The following is a 26,365-nucleotide window of genomic DNA, read 5'->3' on the forward strand; positions in this document are numbered from 1 at the left end:
ACAGACGCAACTTGTGTTAAGAGGATCAGCACAGTCTCTCATTAGCCCAACGCAGTGGAAACATCAGCAGCGAGGAGAGTCACAGCTGGCGTCGGCCGATCATCCCGCTGAGAGCAGTTTGGTCAGCGGGTGGGCGGCTTTAGAAACAGCACGACTGTTTTAGTTGTCACAAGGAACAGGGAGGGAGAAAAAGGACGACACATCTGAGAAGTTATCGTAAGATCCAGCAGCTGACCTTGAATGATTTCATAAAAAGGCCAAAACACTGGCAAGAGTGATGGTATAGATGGATGAACGGGAAAATTATAGCTGTCAAATTATCGTTTGAACATGCTGCAGGAAGTGAAGCACAAGAGGAAGAGGAGGAGAGATTACGATATGGAAACGTAGGAAGAGCAGCGGAGGATAATAAAAAGGTGATGAAGGAGGATGTGGCTGGGATGGAGATGATGATGATGATGATGATAGTGGTGGTGACGCTCAGCCTCCCGCGCTGGAAAATGACAGATGATGGATAAAAGTGTCCTTCATATACGTCAGTCCAGATGAAGACGATGTTGTGCGGTCACGCTGCTCTCATGTGCTTATCACTAATCGAGTCATGCTGCTGCACAGGTCCATATAAAGTCACAACAACATCACAACTGCATCCGCTGTTGCCACGGTAATGAGGAAAAAATGTCTGCTGCATTTCTTCCTGTTTTTTCCCCTGACCAAGAGGGCCAATTCCCACATGACCTGGACCGGGGGGGGGGGAACCGGACACACACACACACACACACACACACACACACACACACACACACACACACATAATATTCCAGCACTATGTAATGTCAGCAGCTGAGTACATGAAGTCCAGACCTTTCCTGCTGCATGGCATCCTTTCACCAAATGTTTTGGCTGAGTCATTTCTTCAAAGCGATTTACAACCAGTGACATTTTAGGACATAAAATCTCTAATGTGATAATTTTTTGACAGTTTTCAAATGTGTCTGAAAATGTAAGGAATTAAATAGTATCAAAAAATGTCTTGCTGTATATCTGCAATTCAGAGGACAAAGACACAAGACAGTTTTCAAAGTAAAATGACAGAACCATAAGGTTTTTTTTTGTAACATTAAAAAAAAAAAAAATCTTTTTTTTAAAGGAGCATAAAAAAAATAAGTAAATTCTCTTTGGCCCCTCAGGGCTTCAGTACAGGACGGATACAGCTTGTGTGTGGATGTTTGTCTATATCTTTCTCTCTTTGTTTTCATGTTTTGGTCCGAGTGCATTTATTTATTTTTTCTCCAAGAGTGGAATCTTTTTTTCATGCCTTGAGAAGAGTAAAAAAATCTTCCTGTGTGAAATTTCTTTTTGTGAAATGAGAAAGGTCAGGATTATAGAAGCCCTTAAGGGGAGGGGAGATGTAAAGGGAGGTAAAGGGGAGTAAAACAAAATAAATCCTCCCTTCTTCAGGGCTTTTGTACAGGACAGATATAAATTGTGTATGTATGTGATGTTTCTTTAGGATGTCTGTCTATGCCCTGAACGCTGGAGAAGTGTTTCACTTAAACCTCATCACGACCTTCTGAGCGCTGGTGCACTTTTCTACTCCGTCCACTGCTGCCTCCTCCAGTTTGTGAATCATGGGGCAGTAATATTATTATAGCGCTGAAGTTAATTTTGTTTTTAAGTTTTGCTTTCAATTCCATTTAGTTTCAGATAAATTTTCCAAAATGGGTTCCTCATTTCAGTCGGGGGTTTTTTTAGGGTTTAGTTAAAAATATCTAGTTTCAGTTTGAGTTGTTGATGATGATCATGTGGGGGAAATTTGTCAGTTGTCAGTGTCAACATAACAACACAAACACTTGTGAAGGGAAGCAACACTTGTTCTCTTGAAAAATTAGACAAATTAACAAACTTTTCTTGGATATCTTTATTATATTTGAGTTGTTTTGGTGAGAAAACAATGTAATTTTAGGCTTTTTTTCCCCCTTTATTCTCTTTTTTTTAATTTCTGTTTTATTAAAAGTGTCAGAAACAACAATGTTGACGAGGAAGTCGTCCATGTGACCCTTACACCTTTTTTTACTTAGTTAACAGAGAAACACACACTTAGTTTTGGGTTTTAGTTTAATTTTAGATTTACCATAATAACATGTAATATTTAGGTGATATTTCAAAGCACTTTCCACTTGACTAAATCTCGTCCAGCTGTTGATTCATCCCGACCCTGATGGACTGCAGGTTGTGCTGAGACGCTCTGAGGTGTGTGTGTCTGTGTGTGAGCCCGTGTCGACCGTCTGGATGTGTGAGCGTATCTGAACGGCAGCGTGTCTCCTCGCGGTCAGCTCCTCCTGTATAAATAAAGAGGCGGGCCTCGGTGCTTCACACTCCTGAACCTGGTGACAGCCATGTTCCACAGCTGCTGCACGCTCGCTGCCTCATTGTGCTGTTTTGTATATTTAGCTGCCCGGTTCCACTTCCTCTGCTGTTGACGGTGGGAAAACACACAACAATACGGCTGTGATTCTGCCCTCAGCATCCTCCCCCCATCCTCCTTCTCCTCCCTCCCCCTTTTCCTCCCTCACGCCTTCCCCTTGACTCAGTGCCCCGTCCTCTCCTCACTCGCTCGCCATCTCATCAAAGCGGTTCTTTGAGAAAGAAACTGTGAAGTGACTCACAGAGCCACAACAATGCCAAACGGGCAGCCGTGTTTTTCCGGCTCACACACTGTGTTTGATTAACACCAGTTCAGACACAATATGACGGCCAAAAAAACACAACGAGACTGTGTTAAAAAAATCTAAATCCAGACCAGGAAGGGAAACACCTCCAGGTATTACTCATACTCACATTTTGGCAAAGTTTCTTATACTTGTACTTTACTATTCCTGGACCCATTGTTTACCTCAATTAGTGTTTCCAGCGGCCGTGTTAGTCGGTGGATTACAAAAAGCGTACAGCTCACTTCACCGACCGAACCAACGCCACGTCAGTCAGCGTCGTCCCTCTCTGACATGATCAAGAGTTTCCGCTACGTGCAGCTGCAGCGGGTCTAAATGAAATGATATGGTCATTGTCCAGCTCCTCATTTAATCACACACTCCATCATGAATGTATTACCCTTTCACTGTAAAGGCCAAGTGTGTCCCAGTCACTGCCTGTTCACTGTTTGTGTCTCCGGACGCTGAAGCGGCGGTGGGTGTGTCTGCGTTCTGCAGCTGGTGGCGGTCAAAGAATTTCATTAGTCTGAGTTTCAGTGAGAAGATATTTCGCGTCTTGAAATCTTCCAAACTGCTGTTTTGTTTTGTTTTTTCCTGATTTCCCAATGAAGATGAAGTGAAAACATGTAATTCTCCATTCAGAGATCAGCTAAATGTCACTGCAGTGTCATTTCATCCTCACATGAATAGTTTATACTTTAATTTTAAGCCTGGATAAACACGAATCTGTCTTGGTGACGAGCATCAAATGTATCTGTATAAAACTTTACTTTTTTAAATCTTTTTAAGCAAGAAGTCTAGTTATTGTTCCTTATTTTGTTTTGCTGATCAGTGACTGCATGATCTTTCATTGCAGGGCAGTTTTCCCCATGTTTTCGTCAGTCATGACATCACCGGCCTCAGATTCACCCGCCACGTGCAGACAAAGTATAATTCTCTATAATGATCGCTGTTTCTCTGAAGCGGGTGGTGGAGTGTAAATAAATAAACCCAGCAGCCGAAACCAAAGGTTCTCTGCCATCGATCCTGTGGGATTTATCTTTGCTCGAAGGATCCACGGCAGATCTAACACGCTCCCCCGATTCAGACGGCGGCAGAATACGTGGCGGAGGTCGTGTGTTGAGCTCGTGACCCGAGGCTGAACTCTGGCTGAGGGGGGGGAGCAGCAGCGGCTGTTTGCCTCATCCTGCAACTGGCTGCGCTGACGGAGGAAGTTGGCAGGAGGAGAGGAGGAAAGAAAATTCACTCTATTAATTAGATCAGGATATTGGACAGGAAGTTAATTAACACTCTCACACACACACACACACACACACACACACACACACACACACACACACACACATGCGCCCAGCAAAGATTTCTAAAGAGGGGCAGTGAATCGGAGAGGAGGGTGAAAAGGAGAGGAGACAAAACGGAATAAATTAAAAATGATTGGGAAGACGCAGCCTTCAAAAGGGACCGAAACAGACAGTCTGACTTCAGCTAACCCAATATAACGCCGCTCTCGACTCTTTTAACTAAATGTGAGGCCTCCTTTGATTGCTGCTGTGTCGGTTGTCTGGTCGGAGGAAAAAACGTGTCTTTGTTGCTGTAAATTCAATAAAGCTTCTGAGATTAGGTGAGTATGAAACACATTTAAACAAACATCTGTCTGTCTGATCTGAACAGACTTACAGTACGAAGAGGAGTGCGTCCACTTCAGGGTTAAACTTCTACTTCGTGCTTCTTTTCACACTAAAACATTTTTCTTTCCCCAGAACTGAGCTGCTTCCCAAAAAAAACCCTCCAGTCTGAGTAAATCTTGAAACTGCAAGTGGGTGTTTGAGTGTGTGCAGGGTAAACAGAGCTTTCCCAAAACAATGACGTAAGTCGGTTCATTAGGGGTCGAGCTGTGTGCCAGTGGAAGTCAGACAACCTTTAGTCGCCGCTTTACTTTCTCTATGATGCCAGCTGAGCTGAACACACACCGCAGCTGTTGTCATTCAGCTGTATGTGTGTTGATTGTGGTGATTTAGTTAGCTGGCTTCCACCAGACGTCGGCTGTAATGACCACGTCCTGTACTTCAGCTGTTCACAGGTTCTTATTGCTTTCAGGCTTGTATTTGTTTAACATGCAGGCGATCTACAATGCATTCCTTTCATATGCGTCGTTTGACAGGCACTGACATAAAGGCTAACGTCGGTGGTAGGCAAACAGCCTCGAGGCCAAATGTGGCCCTCAAAAAACAAACAAACAAAAAAAAAAAGTCTTCCTGTTAATTCTTTACATCAAAACTTTTCATCTGATTATTTTTTTCTATGGGTCACAAATAAAACATGACTCATGAGAATCCCTGAACATCTAATATCGCTCAGAAATGATTAACTCACAAATCATTTTAATCAAGCCCGTTCAAACAAATTTGAGTACTTAAATCAACAACATTGAACACACACACACACACACACACACACACACCCGTACAGTACACCTCCGTCCTCTAGGACATACTGGGAATTCCATGTTGCACATCGAGGGCTGACAGCGGGCAATACTGTAAACCTGATACCCTTTCAAGTTGTCAAACACACACACACACACACACACACTGTACATGAACTCAGCAGTCATTATTGAGATGAGCTGAGGTGACAGCAGTGTGTCCTCAGAGTCTGTCAATCAGTCCGTACACTGTACATGAAGGTAAAAGGTCACATTGGTGCATGACTACGTGTGTGTGTGTGTGTGTGTGTGTGTGTGTGTGTGTGTGTGTGTGTGTGTGTGGTCCAGGAATAGCCTGCACAGGGGATGTCTCCTTCCTCTGTCTTCCCTGTGCAGGAGAGGAAGAATCTAGCGTGACCTCCGGCTTCCACGTCGACCCGTCGAGCCGTGACCCTGAAATGAAACACGGAGCTTACTGAAAAACACTCGCAGCCTTACTTTCCAAAACGTTCCCTGCTTCAAGACAAAACCTCCTCATGGGACGCAAAGTAAAGCCACAGTAGGTCACTCGTGTGAGACTAACGTGTAAAGTCATATTCCCTCCCCCATTTTCCTAGAAAAGCTTCATTTGAATCAAACCTTTGAGATGTTGCAGATAAAATGCTCTACGAAAGAGCTATTTGAATGGCACGAGAACTTCCGGAAAGTCCAACAATACCGTCTCTTAGACACGCAAAGCACTGACGCTGTTATCCGGCCATCTGAGCACAACGCCAGTTGTTCCCTTTGCAAAATCCAAATTCTGCCCGAGCGCAGTCACGAAACCGACATGATAAGAATCAGCCTGTCGTGATGTCGAGTTATTACATTAAGACACTGAGTGGAGAAGCAGCCATGCGGAGAATCTCTATTTGCATATTCATCCGGTAACACTCAGTGAAACAAGCTCTGTTGCTGGTTGTCATGTCCACAAAGCGGAGTATCATCACATGGCTTCGGCTCCGTCCACACGTGCACGGGTTATTTCTTCAAATGTTGCATGTCAGCTCGTTTTTGGCCTTTTATTCAAGCAGCATTAAGACGTTTTGGAAAACTTCCCAGAGGATGAAGACTCCAACGTCCTCCTGATCAGTGCATCAGTGAGATGAGCCCCAACGAGCTGTAACGTATACAGCAGAAACATAAAGTAATTAAGTAATGAGGACGTAAAAGTAAAAATCATTAACAGTATGTTTTGCAACAAGGCTTCCTGTTTATACTGGCAGGCTGGAGCGGCATCGCACCAAAGTTGTCTGAGTTCCAATACGACAAGTTGAAAACCGGTTCTGGCCGAGTTAGAGATTGTTAACCGCTGATTTGACATCTCGCAGGGTTTTGCTCCCACAAACCGCACAGCAACATCTCCACGAGTAGAAGTCCGACAGAAATGTTTGTGAGAGCCGATTTAATGAGGCACAAGTGAGACATTAGCGCTGATGAACTGTGTGTTATACAGTTGATTTGCCAAGCAGATATCTTGGATTTCGAGGTGACACGTGACACATGAACGAGGCCTTAAATGTGTCTTTGTTTCACATCACAACATAAGAAAGTGAAAAAAATGTTGCACATTTTGGCTTTTCTTTGATTAGATAAAGTTCACACCATCACGTAACACTGTTCTAATGTGTTTTAAGAGGCAAATGAATTTAAAACAAATCATTTTGTGACTGGGAGACGGAGCTGAGCTTGTCTGCACAACTCAAACAGCAGTGAAATAAAGTCATCAAGTCTTTTTGTGTTTCTGTTTGCCAACCTCTCCCACCCTAAAGTCCAAACAATAATCCAGGCAGATTACAACAAACTCCAGTGTTTTTTTTTTTGTTTTGTTTTGTTTTGTTTTTTTCTGATAAACCATTTGCCCCAGAACTGACTCATAACTTAGCTGGAATTACTGATGATGTAATGCTCTTCATGCATTTCACATTAGAGGAAGTGAAAACAGGAGAGAAAAGGAAAAAGAAAAAAAAAAACCCAAATGCATTCTCAGAACTGATATCCTCTCTGCCTCGAAAGTTCTTAATATTCTTCTTTAGTATCATAATCCAATATAGGAGCCTCTCTGGTGATGTCATCGCTGCAGTTACGGTGACATCATCGTTTTCTAAAAAAGGTGCAATCCTCGACTCAATCGTAAACAGAAAGGTGACCTCACTACCTTTAAATCACTCTTTAGAGGCTGAAATAACATAATCCCTTATTAATCCCACTGAGGGGGGTTTCAGGTGTTACAGTTTAAGCAGCAAGAGGAGAGAAATGAGTGCAAATAAATGAGGGAATTAAGAAAATAAATGATAAGTGTATAGAATTCAAATAGATTAGATAAGAGAAATTAAACTCAAACTCAACTGAATCTCATTTTTAAAAACATTTTCTGCTGATTGTTTTTTCATCACAGTCTAAAAATTACCTTATTTTCACTGGAGAAAAAGGAAAAAAAAAACATAATTTGACTCTTCACATGACATTTTCTGTTACTGTAATGAAGATAAGAGTCAATAATCCGTCTCATGGCTTCACACTTCCCCTTTAAGAGCACCCATGGGCGCTCAGGTCTCCTTGCTCCTAATAAGGAGGTGGTAAACCTTCAGGAGGAGAGGACAGGGGGGCCCTGGCACACATTCAAGGACCAGAGTCAAGTCGTCAGCCACCGGAGACCTGAGACTTCCGGTATGAAACTTTCAAAATAAACCTTTTAATCGCATGCCACATGGTCAAAAATCATTGTCAGAATAGAAATATAAAATAAAAATAATCAGAGAAGAGATATGATTATAGGAGCAGGAGGCAATGAATGAGTGTTTCCTTTCCATCCGTAATATTTTCATTCAGAGCAGTGAGTCAGTGTCAGTCACAGAATTATAAGATTCACACAGCTTTATATTGTCATGTAGTATCTTTTTTTATACAATGTCTTTTTTTCTTGATTCATTTTGCCTTCGTTTTATTTTTTCATTTCAACAAATCACTTCAACTTTTGTCACTTAGGTGTAGTCAGTACTGTTGGTTCTCTTGACTTCAGTTGTCTTAACTTGTAAAATCAGATTTATTTCCTCATTTCCTATTTATTCATTTAATTTTTTTTGTCTGTTCTTGCAAATTTCAGAGCAGAGATTGTGACATTTCCATGCAAATTCCAGTCTATCCTCTTATTTTGAAAAGAAAATCACCCGGTTTCCGGTCCGATCCGTCTACCATCCGTCTGACTTGACGTGTTAAACTTCAGGAGGGAGGCCCTGTCACTGTGTGGAAAAGCTGCCCACAGCTCAAGAGGCAACCAGAGAGGAGAAGCGCGAGAGGCGAGAACATCCTGATCCAGGACCCGCTGAGCTGAGCAGAACCAGGAGAGCAGAGGGAGTCAGACTGAGATATGCACAGGGAGGAGCTGCTGATAAGAGACACGCTTAGATAAGACAGACAGGCTATCTGCAGCCAGGTGAATCGCGCCGGGGAGGAGAATAATCTGACTTTTGCAGCGGAGCGTCCAGAGAATTACGCACGAACGCGCCAGACCACGGTGTACCAACTTTTACGCACGGACCTTTGGAGATGCGGCGCTTCACTCACAGGGAGAATGCTGCGTTATTCTCACAGCACGTATCAGAGTTACTGGAACAGGAGCTCGTAATCTGATCATTTTGGGACTGGAGTTCAAGTGGACGCATCGAGCACGTTGGCGCATGTTGACGAATCTGTCTTTTTTTTATTTTTTAATCACACATTTGGAGACATTCTTGGGATCTCAGTGGGGCTTTACTGGGACTGCAGACTGATATCATAGGGACTGTAGCCTGACGTGCACCTCAACACCGTGCATTACGCACCTGTCCCACTGCACCCTTGACGTCTCTCTCCCCCTCTTGTGTGAGTTTTTCAAAACCAGCGGCGTGGACGCAGTCAGACGTCTAGCCTGAGCGTGAGTCACCGTGAGCGAACACTTGGACGAGCGTTGCGCTTATAAGCACTGACACATCTGAGGATATTTATCAGTGCGCGCCTCGCACCAGCAGCGGCCAGCACACGACGACGCTGGGACGGAGGCTCGGTGCGGCCGGGGGATTGGACGCCGAGGTGCTAAATGTCCAGCCGGTCGCTTGCGGCTCCTCAGGCTGGGCGGCAACATGAGGTCCTGGGTCCTGCTGCTGCTGCTGGCTGCGCTCTCAGCGGCCCGTGTGCGGCTCGGAAGCGCTGAGGTAAGACCTGGGAATGTGCCGGTGAACATTATGACCTCTATGAGGGAGGAAGGAGGAAGTAACACATGGATTTAAAAATGCATGATTGACAGTTTATAGATGGGAGATTTTTACAGATATAGTGGTTGATAATAAATGTGGTGATCAAGGAGGCAAAAAAATTATTGTTCCATATCCAATTTTCATGTTCTTTTAAGTGAGTGTGATGGCAAATTCAGTCAGTTCTGATTTGCAGCCTCACATGTTTGTGTCTCCATGATGAGAAGGTGCTCTGAGCCTCCACTAATGTTACACCACTGCTCAAGTTGGAAGGAAGATGTCAGAGATGGTGAAACACACTGATAGAGACCAAAAAAAGATCCACCATCAACTTCACACCCAGATTCTCTCAGAGTGTTGTTGTCTTACGCGTCTTTGCCTGGGGGGGGGGGGGTTCTGTAGAGGAAGCGGTGGAAGATTGATTTCCCGAAGAACATAACAGGAAAACAGAGGGGGAGAAAGAAAAAAAAAAAAGGTTGTGAGTTCACGTTGTGACTCAGATACGTCACATCGACAGTGACAGTCATGGGACGAACACGGCGATATCTTAGACTTGGGGAGAATTTCCTTCGCTCGCAAGGAGTGTTTGACAGAGATCATCCCCCCCCCCGAGGTGCTTCTGTGGATGTTTTGTGTAACAGTTTAACCGCAGGGCAAAAAACAATGAGTTGGAGTGTGTTTGTGTGTGTGTGACAGCCTGTACATCTCCCTCTGTGACTCTGCAGCTCGTGTCATATGAGGGCTCTGTTTTATCTCTGCAGCTCCTTTTTCTTGTGTCACGACAGGGATTCTCCTGAAGTGTTGCAAGGAAGAGCCATAAATCCATCCACAAGCCTTTCAGTGCAGCTCGTGCTGTCAGACACCTGCTCAGGGAGGAAACAGAAACTTTCAGGTGACCAGAGAGCGATTCGGAAACTCCACCTGAGTATCTTTTACACGGCTAAAATCGGTCGACACTTCCCTGAGCGTCTTATTGTGTCATGCCAATGAAAACCCTGCAGCATTAACCTCTTTAAAAAAAACTCAAGAGATTGACACAAGGTGGTGAAGTGTCTTAAGAATCCTGCCGCCCTCGTTAGATCGTGTCCCGTCTCCATCAGCTGTCGGTCATGTGGAGGAGCTGTCAGATGACCTCTAGCCCAAAAACACAAGGTCTACTTAAAGGTTCGGCCACAAACACCACATGATTAAGTCTAGATGAAGATAACTTTCAGCTCAAAGAAACAGACAGACTGCGGGTAAGAGACGGGGTGTGATCTGTGGGTATGATCTAACACGAGTGTTTGATGCTGCTGCTCTTGGCGTGAGGATGGACTCTTTCTAAACCTGTTGTTCCTGCGAGGTGAGAATCTTTGCTTCGTTGGAGTCTTTGGTCTTTTTCTTGCTTTGTCATGCTCGAATCTCTCACCACCGACGTATGAATCTGACATAATCGCTTCATCAGAGGCGTCACATCCTGAAGCAGTGATTGGAGAACTGGATTACAGTCCACACATTGCAAATATGATGCTTCAGTCACTCGACTCTCATCACGCTGCAGCTGGCAGAAACTGAATGCTTTGCACGAGGACACTTGGTGGAGTTAGTTCCTGCCGTCTCCAGCGTAATCACGGAAACTATTAAGTGTCCCCGACCTCATGTGCGCGCTTGTGCTAAACTGCAGCTGACATCTTTTGGACGTCAGACATATTTCTGTATTAAAACAAACGCTGACCTGACATGTGACCTGAGCAGCACCGACTGAGACTCTGTGACACTTTAATCCTCTTCCTGTCACAATGTTTAGTCCAGGGGTGGAAAAAAAATGGAGACATCTTAGTTCTGCCACATGTGTTTTCTATGGAAAAGACTTGATAATTTGCACAGTCTCACACACACACACACACACACACACACACACACACACACACAGATTACTCAGCAGAATCACTACAGGTTCACTGAGGTTGACGTAATAAGTACATCCAGACGACATTATCGTAATTTATGAAATATCGTTAACTGTGCAGCTGTTGTCCATGAACAATCCAATCAAGGCTTCACTGCTTACACAATGCATTTACAAACAAACACACACACACACACACACACACACACACACACACACACACACACACACACACACACACACACACACACACACACACACTGAGGGTTGCTACGGTTCATTTCTCAATCCATTTAAACAGAACTGGAGCTACAAACACACGGCAGCAGCTCACACATCAGGTCAGACCTCATTTCTTTCACCGTGTCTGATGTTCAAATGAAAATTGTTTCATCAACACACGCTCACAGTGACACATGCACACACACACACACACACACACACACACACACACACACACACACACACAGCTGATTGGTGGCTTTTGAACAGGTTGCTGTCTGACTATTGTCTCTGCGGGCGAGCTCGGATGATTTGCGGCTGCCCAGCTTGATCCATTTTACATAAGAACAACAACTAATCTGCCAGGGATTTCATGGACGCTGTGTGCCCTGCGTGTGTGTGTATTTGTGTGTGCACACATCTGGGTGTTTCTGCGTATGTGTTGGTGGACATATGTGCTTGTGTTTCAGTGTGTGTGTGTGTGTGTGTGTGTGTGTGCAGTGGGGGGGGGGTTGTGCCTCTGTGCGTGCGTGTGTGTCAGATAGAAAAGCGCAGTGGTGCATAAGAGTATTTGTTGGTAAGCCCCGTGTGCTGCAGCATTAGAGGGAAAATCTAGTCAGAGAGTCCTGCGGACGGCTCAAGATACTGGACATAAAAGTAACAAATGATAAAAGTAGGATGTGGTTTGTTATTTAGTTACATATCTTTAAAAAAGGTAGAAAATCACTTGGTAAAAAAGGTAACAAAAGATGAGATAAAATGTTTCACTCAATGCAAATAAATTCCCCAAAATTAAACTTAACAGCTGGAATTTACAGAACTTCTGACTTATTTGACACTTTATGTATCAACAGATTACAGTAAAGATAATATTAACTCATTAAAACTCACAGAAAACATTGCAAATCAGTTTAGACCAACTTAAATCAAGCAGTAAGATGCTGCAGGCTGCAGACTCGAACACTTGGTCGCGGCCGCTACACAATGAAAACCCTTTTTTTTAACTTTATAGCCGTTAAAAGGCATGCGGCGAACAATATCAGCTAGCCTGGAATGCTAACTATTCACTCTAAATAGCCTGTATTCATTGAGTTCTTTTGGGCTCATTTTGATATTGAATCAGTTTGAAAGATTGGACTGGAATTCAGTCGAGTTAAGAGGAAGTCTGAGGCGGACACTGGCCCGGTTGTTCTCGTAGGACGACTTTTTTGTGTTGAAGGATTCTGCACAGAGCGATCGTCTCTACCGTCAGTCAATCAGCTGATCAGTTTCTTCTTATATCTTATATCGATATTATTTATCATTATGAGTGAGATGATACTTTATATCATGTTACATTTTGGATCTTGGACATCTTTTATCTGCTTAAGCATCTTTAAAAAGGAAGCTTTCATGATGACACCGACATCTGTGATAGACAAATATAAACCTCTAATATCGCCAACCGATGTTTATCGATCAGGCTCTACTTCCGATATCAGCCTTTACCCACTTAGTCATGACATCCACATTACTCATGATTATTGATCAAACATCTAATGTCCTTAATATCCTGTTTCAATAAGAATATCGAGGTATTTCATCATCATTCAGTATTTATGAACTCATTCTCTATTATTGCCCGGCTGTAGTTTCTTTATCAACCAGTTAATCGGTTTTGTTTATAAAAAAAAGGCAGAAAATAGTGAGAAATGCTGATCATGACCACGTGAGGTCAGATCAGATTGCCTGTTTTGTTTCATCCACAAGTCAAAGATATTCAGATATTCATCTTACAGTGATGAGAGTTTGGAACTCCTGCATGAAAATACACTTAAATGTGATTAATCTGTTATCAAAAGTGTGAATACATGTATGGTGGAAATTCATATTCTGGTGGTTTTTCGAGCCTCTCTTGTGTCTCAGTGACACACTGTGCAGAGAGGTTTACTGCCCTGCTCCTCTTCCTCCTCCTCTTCCTCCTCCTCCTCCTCCTCCTCCTCCTCTTCCCCCTCCTCCTCCTCCTCCTCCTCCTCCTCCTCCTCCTCCTCCTCCTCCTCTGTGATCATCCTCATCTTCTCTCCTCCTCCCCTCGTTTCTGTTCCTCTCCTCTGTCGTCTTTCCATCCATCATCTGCACCCTCATCTCTGCAGCCGAGGAGGGCGGGGAGTGTGTGTGTGTGTGTGTGTGTGTGTGTGTGTGTGTGTGTGTGTGTGTGGGAGAGAGGGAGAAAGAAAGGGAGTACCCATCGAGTCTGTCAAGTTTGTGCGACAGTATGTTGGCCGTCCGCCACATCTCTGATAAAAGAAGACGTGTGTTGTGACAGCACGGTGTGATTGTGAGTCACTCAACACACACTTGGATTCGCTGTGTTTGCATGTGTGTTTGTTTACTTCGCCTAATCTTTGTCCCCTTTTGATAACATGTTTGTATATGTATGACTGTGTGTGTGTGTGTGTGTGTGTGTGTGTGTGTGTGTGTGTGTGTGTGTGTGTGTGCAGTCAGCTGGCCCCATAATTACATTCCATTACACTTCACCTTTCTCCTCAAACATTCCATACAATCTCTTTTGCCTTCCAGGCTTTTTCTTCAAGGCCCCCATGCAGTGTGTGTTTTCACAAGAGTGTGTGTGTGTGTGTGTGTGTGACCTGCCTGTAGATCATGACATCCTACCAGACAGTCCTCTCGACCCCGAGAGCTTAGCAACACACACGCTCATGCGGCGTAAGATATGAAAAATGCCGAACTTTCCGTAACAACGACGAGCAGCGGAGGCATTCATGAGGCTTCACGGAGAGTCGAAACAACAAGAGAGGCCTATTTTTGTGTGTGTGTGTGTGTGTGTGTGTGTCTGTGTGTGTGTTAGATGGCAAATGAGGAACTTGGCGTCAGAGCCATTCTTGGTAATTTAGCTCTTCTGCTCAAACCACTATTATTAGCTTGTTGTCCAATTCTCAGCCTTTTTATAAACCAGCAGCTTGTTGTTTGTCCATGTGAGAAACTATTTCCCGTCTGTATATTCCACTCTCTAATTTCCGTGTGTGTGTATTTGTACATGCATGTGTGTCTGTTGGTGATTAACACGGTGACTGTAATGATAGCTTGTTGCAGAGTGAAAACCGTGTGTGTGTGTGTGTGTGTGTGGGTCTTGGGACAAATTGGGCGGACAGCTAAGTGGTTAAGCATCTGTATGTGAACTGGAAAAGAGGGGGCGAGTGTGTGTGTGTGTGTGTGTGTGTGTTTGCTTAACTAGGTCAGTCAATGGCTCGTGAAAGTCATCCAGGTGTCCTGAGCCACCGCCGCCCACAAAGCAGACAGACAGAAAGAGGGAGGGAGGGAGGAGAGCAGGAGGGAGAAGGAGAAAGCTCAATGAAAAATGAACCGAGTGACGGACAGAAAACGATGATGAAAAGACGGTTTTCAAGTCCAGAAGTCATTTTAGATCATTTTAGACCAAAATATGGACAACAATCAAATGATACCTTTAGAAATATCATTCTTTTCTGATTTTACGCCTCGTAAGATTGCACGTTCCATCTATTTGACTGGTTTTGACTTGTTTAAACGCAAGAATGCATGTTTATGTTTCATTATCAGAGTGTCAGTCTTCATATTTTTATCTACAATGGATTGCAAATCCCCAGAAATAAGTTGATGTCTGTCCTGCTGACTTGTATGGAGAGTCAGGAGTATTGATAGGTAGTCTGACAGGGAATCTGAGTCGCAACACGCTGGTTTATCCATTATATGGACAATTATCAGAATATCATCATCAGAGAGTCTCGGATTCCTTTTTACTGCCCATCAATATTGTGCATGAGCTGCACACTCATGTTTTTGTTGTCCTTGAAGAGCGCTTGGTAACTGGCACTACCACTGCAGCTCACTACGAATATATTCGTCATCACAAAAAAAGTCTTTATGCGTAGCTGAAGTGGAAAACTTGGTGTATCGATAAAAACAAAATGTGAAAAATACAATCGTGGTGTAATGGATCGTCCGACCGCAACGTCCGAGCTGCTGAAAAACTGCGGCGGATCTTTGTGGCGGCATTAAAATTCCTGAAACACAAACATCGTTCATTTTCCCTCCGTTGAGTCCGCTTGTTGCATCCTCTTCTTCTGCAATATTTTGTGGCGCCACTGTTGTATTTTCTCTTTCCGATTAATTGGAAATTCATTCCTCACGAGCGGCCATTTAACAGAGTTTTTGGCAGACCGCGTCATCGCCGTGCAACATTTACTTAACCTTACTTGTATCGCATGTCCTGTATAATTAATTTGACCTCTGAAGTGATAACATTAGCTCTAATGGGTGGCTACACAGAGACCGAGTGAGGTTAATCTGCAGCACAACTCATTGTAGATAAACAGCAACTACGTTCTGTCTTATCAGAGCGGGGCTGAGTGTCAGGAGAAACCTGGCTTGTGTTTGAGTGGAAGGACTGGATGAAAGTTGGCGGCGGGACTGTTTTTCTTGGGTTAACACGGTCGAATGAATCACAACCAGGTACCAGAATACGTTATTAGATTAGAGAAAGCACTCGGACCGATGCTGCTGGTGATGTTAATGATAACTCGGTGATTCAAGTTGGTAAATCAGAGAATATCAGTCAAAACCAATGGGAGCTTCTACCGCGTGGGGACATTTTTCATTCATGAGTTCCAGAAATCGAGTCAATCCTCCTGACTGGCTGTTTCATCTCCATCTTTGGAGAGTGAGCGCTGCCTACATCATTAAACAGCCCAGATGTTTACTCTTTACTAAGATACCGTAAACATCTTTATATCCATCGTCATAAATTTTGCAGTAAAAGAAAAGATGAACGTCTTCACTTTTTCCTGTCTCCTGGCGTCGCGGAGCGTTGCCCAAAATATTTCCCCTCTCACATTCTTTACACTCCCTAATTTGTTTTGGCATCTTTCTGGCATGTGACTCTATCAAACGAGCCTCCGACGGCTCTGAGATGGTGTCAGCTTACTGCCAACCAAAGCAAAATGTGACACAGAAGCCTCAGTAATCTGCCTTTGATCTCGCCAAAGAAACCACATGAGCCTTTCTCTTAAAAAAAACAAACCAAGCCACGCTGAATCCATAATGAAGCCGCGCCAAGGTAGTCATTAAAAGTTTATTCAACGACGCGTTCCTCTTCTTATCTCCGCCGAGAATTAAGAATCTTGCATAATCGTGTTTGAGAAATAACAGATTTTGGAGTAAATCACAATAAAAGCTGCCGGACAAGTTTTTGTTCTTTGAAATTGTCGGATTCGCCGCGAGATGATGATTTTTGTCTGATGTCAGAAATGTTAAACTGAGAGAGAGAGAGAGAGAGAGAGAGAGAGAGAGAGAGAGAGAGAGAGGGAGGCTAATTTCCTGTGCTACAGCGGGAGCAACAGCGGTGTTTGTGGGTAAACAGACAGGGAGAGAGTGACAACAGCAGCAACAAACACCAATCAGCCATCGTTTCCTCTGCAGGAGGAAGTGAAACTGGAGCAAGTGTTGACTGGAGATGGAGGAATGAGATATTACACAGCAGCCCTTTTTCTCTGCAGGTCTCTCAACTTACTCTCTCCCACACACATTTAGATTTTTTTATAGACAAAAAGTGAATGAAAGGAAGAAAAATTGGTGACTTTTGCATTTTTTTCCTTGTGCTGTTGCTCCATTTCTGTCCGATCCTACAAACTTTTTGGTTAACAAAATTAGTTGGCAGGGTTAAAAGTTATCAAAACAAACCAGGCCTTTAACATCCAGTCGCATTTTGCAGTTTGCAAGCCAGCTATAAAACACACAATCCTCTGCACAGCGGGGGATACGTCACATGTATCAGTGGTGTGTCAAGCAAATTTATACAGAGCCGAGAGATCATAAACAGCTCACAGCTCATTAGACAGAATAACAAACGCTGCACTGCTAGATGACGGCGCTGTCTGCACCCCCACAACTTCACGCTGAGGCTGCAATACACTGTCATGACGAAGGAGTATGTCCCAACTTTATGCATACTGCATGCAACAGTATGTACTTTTACTGCTATTTATACATCAGGGTATACGTTCATTGACTGCCTCAGTGTATATACACAATGGTGTCAATGGTCATAATACTTCATAAGTGAAAATACGAGTTTATGAACTGAACTCCTCATCAAACAACAGCTTCAAAAGACATTGTCCGTTGGTTATATCCCGTCCTGATGTATTCGTCCCAGACATTAAGATTTAAAGGGGTCAGCCCCTGCGTTCAGACACAGCCACTGAATCTGCTCGCTCTAATAACACCCTAAACTTCACTGGCATACCTCACAACAACAGTTGTTTCCAGGGTAACGGTAAAAAAAAAAAAAAAAAATGCATGACGGCTGTTTTGTCTCCACAGGGTGATCCGCTCCCTGCGTCGCTGGTCGACCTGGTGAGGAACTCTCCCATCTCCTCTGTGGACGACCTGAAGCTGCTGCTGCAGCAGGAAACCAATGCAATAGGTACTAATGACCACCACGCACACACACACACACACACACACACACACACACACACATTAATAACACAGACGTGGAGGAGGTAAGTGTGTGGGTGTGTCTACAGAGGCCTGAAGAGATCGGAATGCAGCAGGGGAGAATATTAGAGTACATGCCAAGCACCATGTTAAGGCAATATTTACCCGCGACAGCAGCCGGGATGATGAACCAGCTCGACGAGCGAGAGAGAGAGAGAGAGAGAGAGAGAGAGAGCTAGGAACAAAAGAGAGAGAGCGAGTAACTGTGACCTTGGTGTGTGTTGAGCAAACCGAAACACAGAGGAAAGAACGTGCAGCACAAGGTCACCACATTGTTCTCCTTCTCCGAATTCCTCTCCAGATTTTGAAATATGGATGTTTGTGTTCGCCGGAGAGAGACCACCACCGCCACCGCCGCCGCCGGCCCTCCTCCTCTCTACGCCTCCACCACCTCCCCAAACTGAGTCCAAACAAACACAAAGTCAGACACATGCGCACGCAGCTCGGCGGGTGATTAAAAAATTCATTAAAGTCATCTTTCTGAGGAGCCCAGTCACACATACATATATTAATAGATGGTCCTTTGATCATTCCATAATGCATAAATAACACAGTGACATAACAGCGACCACAGAGAGGAACCAACAGAGGGAAGGATGCTCAGAAACAGGGCACGAGGAAGTGACTCAGAGTATGTTTTTATCAAAAATAAACTTTTTTTTTTTCTGAGTCCTGTGAGTGTTGGAAGTTTTATCAAGTTTGGGGATGAAAATGTCAGTGGGTCGTTTCACCGCTGAAGTTTACACTGAAATATCACAACACCAATTCAATGGATTGCCATGATATTTGGTGCAGGTGTTCATTGCTCCCCAGAGGATGAGACCTAATGACCTCTAGTGAAACTGTGAGGTTGACCTCAGTGGTTTTGTCTGAACCACTATTGGCTGCACTGACACATGGCACACACACACACTTGTTACTCCCTTAACTTTTCATGTAGCATTCGTTTCAAATCCTCAAATCACGACCTTTAGCTGTACTGCGTGCTATAGTCATTTTCAGCAGGATGGGGGACAAGTCATCCAGCACTTACTTGCGTTGTCGGGCACATCCGGAAGGAAATAGTAATCGTCCCAGAGCTCTTTGGAAAAGACTGGCGTTACGTTTGGCATGATAGCTAACCGTTAGCTTAGCCTCTGAAGCTCGCCGATGACTCATAGGCCAGCAACAACAACACCTTCATTGTTCGCCTGACATACAGACAAATCAGAAATTGTGGAGAAAACTGGGACACTGGGATTTTTTTTTTTTTAATTTTTTTTTTTTTTACATTTTACAGATATTTGTCAGGATTTGGGACAAATCAAACGGGGTCATCACGATTTAGCACCATCATTGGATCAATCAAAATTTGACTTTGCACTATAGTTTACATCCAGATACCTGCAAAAATGATGACACCTTTTGTTAAGTGCTTTTTGAGAAATGTTAGCATGCTAACATGCTAAAATAAGACAGTGAACATGATAAACATTAGCAGCTTAGCATGGACATGTTAGCGTTAAACATGCAGCCGCACAGAGCAGCTAGCGCGGCTGTGACTCTTGTTTTTCTCTTCTCAATTTGTAGTTTCTAGTAGTTAACTTTTTTTCATCATTCACCATTTAATCTATTTGATCACTTTTGTCATCCTCTCACTATGCAAATTAAAAAAACATGACGACATAAACTTTGAGCACAAGACTGGAAAACGTCTGATTTAATTTGCGGCCAGCGTCAAACTCTGCGGAACCAGTGTGTTGATTTCGGAATGAGACGGGTCACATGCTAATAAATGAAAGAGGAAGAAAGGAGTCGGTCTCACGTAACATTCAGACACAGATACATTCTCAGATAAAATTAGAAAGTAGCTCCTGAGAACAATCAGAAACTGTTCTCTTTCTGCACCAGGCAGCTAACGAGGGCTAACAGGCAACCAAATAACACCTCATGCATCTGTGTGTTGCACGTACACACACACACACAGTGACCAAACGCAATCTACACCAGGGATATAATTAGGACTTGCGGGGGGGCTACAGTATGAAATGACGACATATGTGAGAGTGCAAACACACACATACACACTCACAGATCTGCACACGAGCTATATTTAACAACTCATATCTCTCCTCAACAGTATTCTTGACAGCGCGAGGACAAATTGCGGCAGAAAATAGCCTAATTGTTTTAGCGGGGAGGAGGAAAAAAATGGCTTCCTGTGTGCGGTGAACAATGAGTTTTGCTAAAAACTGCCCCTCAAAGCTTCACATCGCCTGCTTTCCAGATTTCTCTCGTCGCTTGTGAAAGCGCAGCCTCAGTGTTGCCTGGTTTTCAGATTAAAGCTGGAAAGTATTACGTTGACTCTTTTTGACTCTCTGTTTGTGTTTTGTCTCATTCTCTCCCCTCTCCAACCTCCCCTCCTCCCCCGTCTCTTTCTGTAGTAGAAGAAGAAGATGAGCACGATATTCTCACAAACCACACCCATGGCCGATATACTAGAAGTCTCGGTAAGTTTCCGCTCCCTGTCCTCATTTTATTCTGATTCGATGAATCTATTTCTACCATCCATCTCTCAACACTCTCTTCCTTCTCTTCCTCCCATCAGTAGAGGCGCAGCCGGCCCAGCAGGCGGCGTGCAAAGTCCGGACGGAGGTGATGGAGGTGACGAGGTCGATGCTGGATCGCCGCAACGCCAACTTCCTGTTATGGCCGCCCTGTGTGGAGGTGCAGAGATGTTCGGGCTGCTGTAACACCCGGGTGCTGCAGTGTGTCCCCACCGTCACCTCCAGCAGATACCTGCAGGTACACAGCTGCCATGAAAGAATGAATTTGTGATTTAAAATAGCTTTTGCTGTACCGAAGGCCAAATGCTGGTAATAGTTCCCATAGGTGGCTAAATGTGGAAGAGCTGTCCACAGCCATCACTGTCAGACGACAAGTTGAGTATTTACTATGGGTTGGAATCACCAGAGGCCCCAAGATACGATGATAATACCCCTCCAGCTCCAGTCAGCAGTCACTCTTACAGTACAAATACAATGGAGCTCAACTCCATAGTGGAGTGGAGATGAATCCTATTTTTTGTCCCAGAAAGTTTTCAAAGTAATCGTGGGTGTTTATTCCTCCAGCACGTCTGGCTCTGCACCCGAGAGCTGGCCGGCTCTGAGCAGCTGAGCACTGTACTGTAACTCTGCAAACAAATTTCAAATCAGTGATGCCATCTGAGGTCAGGTCAAAGCAACACAGTCTCAGAAGCTTCAACACTCTTGATTCAGTCTTGTTTAAACATTAAAAGCTGGTGTTGCTTTAGGAACAAGTAATTCAGCCTTTACTTCCTCAGAAGGCGACTAAAAGTTTTGGCATGACGCCACCAAATTTCATGGAAACGACTTCAGTCAATCACATTCACCTGCTGCAGGTTGAAACTCGCCTCCTGGTACATACAGCGACAGTATGTTCAGTTAAGAGTAATTAAAGAAACAGATTCATGCATTGGAGATCTTCTTTCCGGACCCCAGACTTCATTAAAGCTTCATGTGTGTCAGATTTGTTGTGCTAATGTTTTGGTTCTTTCTTCCTCTTTTCCAGGTGATAAAGATCCAGTATATAAACAGGAAAGCACATTATGACAAAGCCATCATATCAGTGGAGGATCACGTCAGCTGCAGGTGCCAACCTCCCACATCGTCCTCGTCCTCGCCGTCCTCCTCTTCCTCCTCCTCGTCTGTTCCCGTCACTCGCTCCTCCAGCACGAGCAACCCCAACCCAGCTCCACCGCAGCAGCCTCCGCCATCCTCCCACCTTCCCCTGGCCCTCCCCCGTCCCGTCCACCCTGCTCCACCAAAGACTCAGGCCTCCAAGGCCGACCTGCATCGCCTCGACAACCTGAAGCACAACCAGCAGCGCTACCACACCGAGGAGCGCGAGCCGGTGGCGAGGCAGTGGCAGCAGGGCAGCTACACCCAGCTGGTGCACTGGACGCAGCCCAGGGTTCATCAGGCGCCCACACACGTGCAGCCAGGGGTGCATCAGCCGGTGGTTGGGGTGCTTGGGCCGGTCAGCAGCTGGCCGTCTGAGGCGAGGGCAGAGCATAGCGTCATGGGAAGTACGCAGCAGGTGGGGCACGGGAGCGGGTATGATGGGAGCAAGGAGGAAAGCAGCGCGCACGTAGCAAACAGCGGCGGGGATGTGCACCATCCAGATCACATGCAGAGGCAGCAGCAGCTGTTACAGCATCAGCAAAGACAGCAGCAGCACCAGCAGCAGTATCAGTATCACCATCAGCCGCATTACCCGCAGCAGTACAACCATGGAGCAGCGGAGGACCAAGAGCTGAGGACACAATATCGGCTCAACGCTCCCCAGTCGGACAGCGCCTCCCCGCCCGGCAGCCCAACCCAGCTGCCAACATTGGAACAAAACCCCACCCCTCCTCTGACCACCATTCAGAAAGACTCGGTGACCAGCCAAAAAAATACGGAGGTCACAAATCACAGACAGACTGAGACTGCAACAGCCAGTCGGAAAGAAGGGAACGAGAGGGAGGAGAGTGGGAATAGTGGGGACACGGCCATGGCGGAGCTGGCCAATCAGGGGAAGGATAAAGACTCTAAAGTGACCAGCGGGGACGGTCATTTAACACAGGAGGAGAGGAGACAGAAAATTCTGGAGACGGTACAGAAGGAACTGGATCGAGAGAGTCAACTTCATCCGCATCCTCCTCAGCAAAGACCAAAACCGACCACATTTAAAACAGGTACTGCTCAGCTGCGTGATGATGTGTGATAGAGTGGATGAAAGCCGGATTTAAAGGTCACATGGTTGATTTCCCCAAATGTATATTTCCTGTTATCTGCACGCAAGTTGTGAGAGGAGCAGTCCAGGACTTCAGCATCGCACCGCTGACTCAGAAGCAGACATCTGACTCGAGTCATTAGGTCTGAGTCTCAAGGAAGTCCTGAGGCATTTTTTTCTCGAAAAAGGAAATTCACTCCCCCAAGATACTGCAGTCCTATCTGCAGTAATCTTTATAAATAGAAAAGATAAGGTCCAAAAAACACTAGGTCCTACATTTCCCATCATGCAAATCAATAACATCATTCAGGAGACGCTACCTGATTTGCAAAACACATCTGTTTCAACTCAGGTGTGCACAAATATGTTAAACTCAATGTGATGCATTCATTGACCTAGACCTAGATTAGTTAGACAAGTTATTTATTTGCATTAACCAGGATAACAAGTCAGGTAAAGCGACATTATTTAGTTTTTTTTATGGAACATACTGGTGCAGCAGGAAAAGCGAAATGACTTTGTAGCCGAATATAAAACTTCAAACTTCAAAACACCTTCAAACATTTTGTTTAAAAGATCTTTGTAGCATCCAGAAAGACTTTCTAACATGGGAAATGTGACGATCTGAGGAGCATGCTGACGCAGGCTTCAATTACCCTGATGACATAACTGTGACATCATCAGGGTTATTTATGAGAGCTGCTTCTTAGAGCTGCGTGACCCATCATACATACAGTCCTCCGAATGACAAGAAAAGTAATCTATACGAGTGAAATTGATGGAGTGGCCCTTTAAGAAAGTAAGACGGAAAGTGTCTTTGTTTGCACTGACAGTGGACGACTGTTGCTTCTGCGTGACACGTTTGTTAGCATCGCCGTCCTTGTCGAATCTAATGGGAGAAGAAGTGGTCTCGGTTCTGGAGCGTGTCCTGAAAATCTTAGCTTCTAACGTAAGAGAGAATCAGTGGGAGAGTTTCCCAGGCAGGAAGCAGCCCACTGGACACGTATGACTAAACAACACAGCCACATGTGTCCTGCTATTCTTCCTCGACCCCCTGAGAGCCCCGCTGTTCCCACCGCTTCATGCTGGACTCGAACCTGCAGGCGGTCACACGCTGTGTTACGTAGACTTCAAGGTTATCAGCCGTCCTTCAGAGCGCAGTTAGAGCCCCTCACAGGAGCAACACGCCATGTGTTTATTCTCCACTGCTGCTATATACGGCCACTGAAACAAGATGAAACTAAACCTTTTTCTATGTTTGTTTATGATCCCCCAGTGACAGAATCGTGTCTCGCACCTAAATGACAAAGACATGTTGTTTCGTCATGCATTCCAAATGAATTCAACTAAGTGTTTTGCTGATTTGTTACCCAAGTTGGGAGACAAAGACACACCAGCATGACTTGTTTTCCCAAGTTTCGTTAGTAAAAGTACTCGAGAAAGGAAGAATTATATTCATATCAGTGCACACAACCTTTTGACTTGACGGTCTTCATCAAGGTACTCAAAAGTGTGACGTGTTGAAATGTTAGTAACAAGTATGCGACTGTCTTCCATCTTTGACACCATTTTTCAGATTTCAATCTTCAGTCATGTTTATGAAAGTCGTGAGCTGTGTTGAAAGATCAGAACAAAATGTTTGGTGTCGACTTTTTGTATTCACCGTGTCCTCTACCTTCTCCCGCTTGTCTTCCAGCCCTCTCCACCGTGGCCCCCTTGTCGCCCTCAGCCCGCCGGGCCCCGTTCCGACCAGCCTCGCCCCGCCGCAGGAGGAAGCACCGCAAACGCATCAGCAAATCAGCCATCAGAGCCATGATCATGTAGAGCTGCAGGTGAGAGAACGAGCCCGAGGGCATAATGAGATCTTTTATTACCTGAGTGAGACTGAGCTCAATAAAAATGTCACCAAACTCTGAAAACACCAGCCTCTGTTGACCTGGACAGTGAAAAAGTAAACAGCAGCTTCACAAAGATACAGATACACAGATATTTACCCTCCAGGTTTATTTGTTTTCTCTGGGATGTATCTGACAGTATGTGTCATTAAATCATTCTATCTGGACTGTGTAATAAGACAAAGGATTTTCCCCCCCCCCGACAGGAAGCGGTAAAGCAAACCAAACGCTTTTGGCCTGACACGTTGCACCAAAGGAATATGGAGAGAAGAGAAACATTGGATTCATGGATGTCGGGTGACGGATGCTGAGGAATCAACAGAGGTGACGGACACTGCTGCTGTTTCCACCAACAAAGTCACCTTCACCGCTCCAGAGCTGCCGCAGAGCGTCCAGCTTCATGGATATAATAAAAGTGCAATCTTATGAACTCCTTGAAAGGGAGGATATTTGTCACACTAAACACTGGAATTAATTCGTATGAACCACATAATCCCATTAACATGGATCGATGGAGGCCTATGAGATGCCCGAAGGCTTTGACCGCTGGTCTCTCCTCGCAGTTTGCAGCCATTGATTGGCTGCTTGAACACTTTTGACTTGACGACTGATTGGTCCTCAAATGGAGAACTTGACTGTAAGTCGGACTAAGAGGTCATAATTTGGGGCTAAACGTGGAGCTCGAGATGAAACCGGAGACGTGGAGAACTGGATTTCTACACTGGGACAATAACTGGAACCTGGAGAGTGCAGCTCAGGCCTCAATGCCAAACATTGCTGTTGTCCTACAAATGTCTGAGTCTAACTTTATTAACACTGGAGTAGCCATACACTGATCATACTACGTCGACTAGAGAAGTGCTCTACCGTGTACTGTAGCTTAATGTACTGGAAAAAAAATATCGATAACCTGCTCATTTTTGTACTACTGCCAGATCAAAATGGAATAACAACCAAATGCCTGCCTAGATAACATGCTATGAATATCCACATTAAAGCAAGTCTTAAAGACCTGGCTTTTAGAGATCGCTGTGAGCCAGTTATAGCCAACACTGTATGTATAAATGCTTCTAAAGAAATGATTTCTGGGGAAAGAAAAGAAAAACTTTATTTCTTAACTTATTTAAAAAAAAAAAAAAAGAAGGAGGATGTGAAGTCCTCCAGTTCTCAAGTGTAATTATTGTTGCCGACATGGTTCAGATTATAATTATTGGTTGTACAACTGTTACTGTTATGAATGTTATTTTTAATAAAAAATAAAAATATTCAACGAATATACAGCTTGTTTGCAGTCATCTACTTTCAGATATCAGTGTGTATATGTGTGACTAAATGATGAATGCATGCATATGAGTGCATGTGCATGTAAAGTGTGCGTGCATGTATGTTTAGCCGTGCACACGCACTCATACAGTAGACCCCTCTCCTAATCTTTGCCCTGCGACTGAACGTCCTGCAGCTCTGTCACGCGAACCAAGGCAGGGGTCAGCAGAAATGTCCGGTTGCTATAGGAACTCGCTGACGGACACGTCAACAGAGAAGTATCGTATGGTGAAAGAGAGACGAGGGAGGGCGGGGTGTCAGACCAGGAATGGACAGAAGATGGACGGCGAGAGAGGGAGAGGGAGAATGAGGGGGTAAAG

The 26,365-nt window shown here is 44.6% G+C and overlaps 1 protein-coding gene across 4 annotated transcripts; it reads left to right on the plus strand.

The window, feature by feature from the left end:
* The first annotated feature begins 8,433 nt into the window (after nt 1-8,433).
* On the plus strand, nt 8,434-25,998 carry si:ch211-79m20.1 (transcription factor SPT20 homolog). Of its 4 annotated transcripts, none has more exons than XM_037114204.1 (7): nt 8,434-9,368; nt 17,875-17,977; nt 20,478-20,540; nt 20,642-20,835; nt 21,622-22,789; nt 24,524-24,659; nt 24,929-25,998. In XM_037114204.1, exons 1-6 carry the CDS (start codon nt 9,297-9,299, stop codon nt 24,649-24,651), a joined length of 1,728 nt encoding a protein of 575 aa, XP_036970099.1. In that variant the 5' UTR covers nt 8,434-9,296; the 3' UTR covers nt 24,652-24,659; nt 24,929-25,998. The 4 variants fall into 4 exon arrangements, with proteins under 4 accessions (XP_036970099.1, XP_036970086.1, XP_036970094.1 ...); XM_037114191.1 differs by having other exon boundaries at nt 8,435-9,368; nt 20,475-20,540; XM_037114199.1 differs by having other exon boundaries at nt 8,435-9,368; nt 20,639-20,835.
* Nucleotides 25,999-26,365: the final 367 nt, after the last annotated feature.

Source organism: Acanthopagrus latus, chromosome 1 (assembly GCF_904848185.1).
Source record: "Acanthopagrus latus isolate v.2019 chromosome 1, fAcaLat1.1, whole genome shotgun sequence".
Lineage (NCBI taxonomy): Eukaryota > Metazoa > Chordata > Actinopteri > Spariformes > Sparidae > Acanthopagrus > Acanthopagrus latus.